Source organism: Malurus melanocephalus, unplaced genomic scaffold (genome assembly GCF_030028575.1).
Source record: "Malurus melanocephalus ecotype Western Australia unplaced genomic scaffold, MMel_1.1 scaffold_411, whole genome shotgun sequence".
In the NCBI taxonomy this organism is placed as follows: domain Eukaryota; kingdom Metazoa; phylum Chordata; class Aves; order Passeriformes; family Maluridae; genus Malurus; species Malurus melanocephalus.
The window spans coordinates 378,400-383,774 of NW_026623643.1; the positions used below are offsets into that span (position 1 = coordinate 378,400).

General features: G+C 57.4%; 2 protein-coding genes across 2 annotated transcripts; both read left to right on the plus strand.

Annotated features, from left to right (window-relative positions):
• Positions 1-7: 7 nt before the first annotated feature.
• Positions 8-2,022, plus strand: RPL27 (ribosomal protein L27). Its single transcript, XM_057379578.1, has 5 exons — positions 8-87; positions 185-267; positions 414-583; positions 1,163-1,273; positions 1,932-2,022. Exons 2-5 carry the CDS (start codon positions 187-189, stop codon positions 1,978-1,980), a joined length of 411 nt encoding a protein of 136 aa, XP_057235561.1. The 5' UTR covers positions 8-87; positions 185-186; the 3' UTR covers positions 1,981-2,022.
• A 603-nt stretch (positions 2,023-2,625) lies between these two features.
• Positions 2,626-5,365, plus strand: IFI35 (interferon induced protein 35). Its single transcript, XM_057379588.1, has 9 exons — positions 2,626-2,770; positions 2,848-2,940; positions 3,191-3,343; positions 3,534-3,641; positions 3,918-4,062; positions 4,193-4,326; positions 4,434-4,623; positions 4,861-4,967; positions 5,079-5,365. The coding sequence occupies exons 1-9, from the start codon at positions 2,756-2,758 to the stop codon at positions 5,268-5,270; spliced, it is 1,137 nt and encodes a 378-aa protein (XP_057235571.1). The 5' UTR covers positions 2,626-2,755; the 3' UTR covers positions 5,271-5,365.
• Positions 5,366-5,375: the final 10 nt, after the last annotated feature.

The following is a 5,375-nucleotide window of genomic DNA, read 5'->3' on the forward strand; positions in this document are numbered from 1 at the left end:
GGAAGTGACGCGGCGCCGCTCGGTGAGGGGCGGGGTCGCGCCGTTCCATTTCTCTTCCGGCCTGGGCGCCATCGCGGCGGAGCTTCGGTGAGTGCGGGCGGGCGCGGGATCCGTCGCCATCCGCGGGGGTGGCGGCCGGGGCGCGGCGCGGGTCCGCCCTGACTGCCGGCTGCTGCCTCCGCAGAGATGGGGAAGTTCATGAAACCGGGGAAGGTGGTGCTGGTGCTGGCCGGCCGCTACTCGGGGCGCAAGGCCGTCATCGTGAAGGTGAGCGCGGGGCTGAGCCGGCGGGGGAGCGCCSAGCGCGGGTGCTCGGGGTCCTGCGGGGCCGGGCGGGAGCCCGGGGGGCGGAACGGGCGGGGTTCCTGCGGGGCTCCTCGRTGCCATCGCCGCCGCGGCCCTGTTGGTTTCAGAACATCGATGATGGCACCTCGGACCGGCCCTACAGCCACGCCTTGGTGGCYGGCATCGACCGCTACCCGCGGAAGGTGACTGCTGCCATGGGCAAGAAGAAGATCGCAAAAAGGTCCAARATCAAGTCCTTCGTGAAGGTTTATAACTACAACCACCTGATGCCCACCCGGTGAGTKCAGCCACGGAGGTACTGCTGCCGGCAGGGCTGGAGGAATCTGGGCTGCTTTTGTGGTTCTTGTATTGTCTGTTGAATATTGGGAGTCATCAAGGCTATTAATGCTGTGGCTGAATGAATGTGAGGCTCAGGCTCTGCAAAAACAGAGAGTTGGGGGTCTGAAGCCGAGTGGAAATATKAATGAACTTTTGGAATGAAGCAGCTGGCTCTTATGTCAGCTATACTGATCTTCCCTTTGCTTGGAGGTATTACCAGATGAGCAGTTTAGGACAGCTYTGAGGGTGTAGGGCTGGCAGAGCCATTTTGTATTGTGCCTCAGAACTCCTAGAGCAGCTCCCATGCTCCACATCAAACAGAGCTGCATATTCCTCAAGAAGCATGTGGCTGTCCCCTTTACAGGCTGAACTGGGACTGCTTGAGTGGCTTAGTGATTCCTCAACTGAGGAGATTTTACCAGCTGTAGCTACTTGACCTGTGCCTAATATGAGCATTTGACTGGTCCTGGCTCTGCTTGGTTTTCAGCCCTGTGCCAGGTACCATGCCTCTTTCAAACCATTCTGCTCTCTTGCCCAGGTATTCCGTGGATATTCCCCTGGACAAAACAGTGGTCAATAAGGATGTGTTCAGGGATCCTGCTCTGAAACGCAAAGCAAGACGCGAAGCCAAGGTGAAATTCGAGGAAAGGTGAGTTGGGAGCTCATCTCTTCAGTGGTGCTGGTGCTCATCCTAAGGGTGAAGACTCGTGTGGCTGTGCCACAGCCTGTGAATCTCCAAATTAGCCCTTCTGCCCCAGCTTCCTTGTGTGCTCGTTTGTTGTGTGAGTTCTTTTCACCTYGCCATGTGCCAGTGTGTGCGGGGCCTTTCAGGTGCCACAGGATGATCTGATAACATGCTGCCAGTTCATCCTCTCCTCACTGGGCTGGGTGGGCCAAGGCAGTGCTGATTCTTTGGGTTCTTGGTTTGCTGATCTTCCTTTATGAAGCTCTGAAGAGTTGTGTGGCCTCAGTGGGACACAGTGTCTTGGGCAGCCCCTGAGCTGTTCCCTAAAGCCATGTCCTGGTGACTGCTCTCCATGTGTGGTATCTGGCAGGTCGCTTGTGCCTGTTGGGGTGGAAACTGCCACAGTGCAGGTGTCCTTCATGAGAAATCTGGAATCTTGCTTCCCTTGGAATTTCAGTGTTTAAAAGTGGGTTTAGTTGTAGCTCAGGCCAAAGAGACCAGGTGAATTGCCTTTGGGTGAGCTGGGTGCTTCATTCTGTCTGTCTAGGATAGCTGAGGTATGGGTTTGGAGCTGTTACCTACTAGTACAGATCCTTCTCTAACCCTGTGTGTTCTCTTTCAGGTACAAAACCGGCAAGAATAAGTGGTTCTTCCAGAAGCTGCGATTCTAAGGGTGTAACAAGGTTGCATCAATAAATGTTTATTAAAATCCATGTTTTTTAGTTATTTAACAAACAATCAGTGGTCTTTGTGATGTGGTATTGCTTGCTCTGTGTCTCTGAGAGCTGGGAAAGTCATTGCAGTCCAGGTGAGCATCAGCGTGTTTGTGGAGCCTTGTACAGCCCGAGCCTTGGGTGCAATTGTGTCACCTCTGGGACTGTGGGGACAGGGCTGTGCCTCTTCCCTGAGGTGCAGGGTGGTTGATGTTCCTGCCACAGTGGAATTCTCTTGCTCCTAAAATTGTGGTGATTCTTGTGAGAGGAAGGGAAATGGGTAATTCCAGGTGTTTGCTGAGTGCACGAGGATTTGTGTGGTGACTGACCTGTGGGTGTGAGATTTTAGGTTCCCAAATGGGGCAATGCTGGCTGCTGGCCACCCGGGCAGCAGGGGCTGGGTCGGGGTGTAAATCCAAGAGTGGGGCAGGAAGATGTTATTTCTGTATTAGCATGTCTATTCCTGGCAGGGCGAGTGGGAGCTGCGGGAAGGCGGGTTAGACGGTGCGGGGATGGGGAGGGGAATTGGGGTGGAGATGGGGTGTCGGGCGGAGCTGGGCGGGCCCGGCTTTCCACCGCCCTCGGGGGGAGCCGGGGCGGGGCGAGACCACGAAATCGAAAGCAAAAGGCGGCAGCAGGGAGCGGGCAGTGAGAGCGGTTCCCGGCGGGCCGGGCAGGGCAGAGCTCCCCGAGGGACCGGCGCTCCGCTCCGTGCGCCGGCAGCACCGCAGGGATGGATTCGGAGGAGGTGAGGACGAGCTGAGCCGCGGGGAGCTGCGGGCCGGGGGGCGGTGCAGTGAGGCTGAGACCCCTCCTTCTCTTTAGGACTCGTTCATCCGGCTGCTCCCCCAGGAGGGSCCGCAGGATGGCGGCTCGGAGAGCCCCGAGCAGCTCCGGCTGGAGATCGAGCGGTGCAAGGTGGGTCCGGCTGAGAGGGGTTTGGTCGGCCCGGTCCCAATGCCCAGGATCTGCCCGATTGGCCTTGGCYGGGAGCTGGAGTGTCTTTGGCTGTGAGTCAGAGGTGGCAGAGAGGAGGAATCCCGTGGAGAAGGGAGCCTGTTCTAGGATCCAGGCTCATTCCCAAAGGCACAGCCTGTGCCAGGGCTGAGTGGCTGGTGGGGTGGCACAATGTCGGCAGGGTGTTCCTGTCTGATGGTGCTTTTCACAGGAGCTTTATAGTGCYCTGGAGCAAGACCGTGCCAAACTACAAATGGTCAAGGAAGCTGTAGATGCAAGGATACAAGAGCTGAAGAAAGAAGAACTTAATAAAATGTTTGAACAACAAATGTCKTTAACTGGAGATATAGAGAGAGCCCACCAGGTTGGTGTTCAGTGGATGTGTCTTAGGCTTGGGAGGGTGGCAGGGGGTGCAGGGGCTGCATCACGCAGGTCACAGCTCTGAGATCACTTGCTGAATGGTGTGGCTGGAGCCCAAGAACAGTGCTGTGCTCAGGAGTGTACTGCAGCCCCTCGTGTCCTGGTGTTCCCTACTGCCCACTCTTTCCTTCCAGATTTTTGCAGCAAAAGATGAGAACAACAGACTGAGGCAGGAGAAGCAGTTCCTGAAAAATAAAGTGGATGAATTGAAGAAGCGGGTCCTCTGGAATGATCCTGTGATGGTAACAGAATGTGTGTGGGCACTYGGGGCTGCTGGCAAGGGCACAAGCCTGGCTGGAGAGGCTGCAGCCAGGCACTGTGTGATGACTGGAACAACTGCTAGCAGGTGGCCAGGACTGCCTAGGGATTCCAGGCACAGTCAGACCCTAGAGGAGACTCTGCTGAGGTTTCTCTGTTGTTTATTTGAGCCATGAGTTTATTTCTAGTCTGTGGATTGGCAGGGACACGCCCTGTGCAGTGTCCAGTCTCCTCCAGGTGCTGTCTGTACTTGAACCTAGATGCTGTCTGCCTTGCCGGAAAAGAAAATGATCTTTAAGGGACACATAGCAAACAAGGAGGACATGAATAAGCTGATGCTCACCCCACTGATCCACTACCCTCTGCCGGGGGGCTCTGCTCTCGTCACCTTTGAGGAGGCAGAGGGTAAGTGTGAGAAGAGCACTGCCCTGTGCCAGAGTTTGGTGCTGCCCCTCCACCTGCCTTGTGTCCTGCCCTGCAGAGTGCTGGGAGGGGACAGTCACTCACCTGTGCTGGGGGCTCTCCCTGCTCACAGTGGCCCAAAGGATCATCGAGATGAGGGAGCACATGGTGGAGCTGAACTGTGGGGAGGAGCTGGAGGAGCTCGACTGGTGCAGAGTGCGAGTGCAGGCAGTGCCAGTGGAGATACTGCTGCCGTCTGCCCTGGAGGTGGGAATCCCTGCTCCCCTGGGCACACTGCCAGCCCTGCTCAGTGCCACTCCCCCGAGCTCTGGGGCCAGTCCTGCCCTGGCACTGAATGGCCGGTGTCACCACAGATCAGGCTGACACAGAACAGCAGGAGCATCCTTGTGTCTGACTTGCCCAGCCTGGACATGTCGAAGGATGACCTGCTGGACAAGCTGGAGCTCTTCTTCAGCAAGACAAAGAATGGGGGCAGCGAGGTGGAGAGCAGGGAGTTCCTGGATAACTCCAGCCAGGTGGTGCTGACCTTCGCACAGGATGGAGGTGCRTGGGGTGTGCTGAGCTTTGGGTGGCTGGCAAGCGTGGAGCAGCCCAGCCTGCTCTGGGGGGTAATCTGAGGGCAGATGGAGCTGTGTTTGRGGATCAGGGAAGGTGGAATGAGCCCCAGGCTGTCCTGCCTCCCCGAAAAGCTGGGTAGTGTCAGCCTTGGTGCCAATGCCAGGGACATAATCTCCCCTGAAGCTTGCCAGGGCAGCTCAGCGCTTTCCTCTCCCTATGCAGTGGCAGAGCGGCTGATCGAAAAAGGACATACCCAGGCATTTATTAAAGGAGGAGAATACAAAGTCAAAATATCACCATGCATGAATGGAGACATCACTAAGCTGCAGGTAAGGGCACGAACCCTTTTCAAACAGCCGGGCTGAGGCAGCACAGGTGCAGGGGGCTCCTGCAGCCCCTCTCCCTGTGCTCCTCTGCCGCTCACCCCCTGCTCTGCCCAGCTCCAGCCCTCCCGCTGCCCCAGGACTGTCCTGCTCTTGGGCATCCCCGATGTGCTGAGTGCGGAGTCCATGAGGGACACCCTGGAGATCCATTTCCAGAAGGCCAGCCGCGGCGGCGGGGAGGTGGATGCCCTGGCCTACGTCCCGGCAGGGCACACGGGGGTGGCCGTGTTCGTGGAGGACACGGGTTAGTCCCGCTCAGCAGAGCCTGAGGAGCTCCGTGCGTCCGTTGGGCACAGCGTTAATTAAAGCATCTGTTGGGAGCAGCGTGTGTGTCGTGTTGGGAACGGCCGGGCT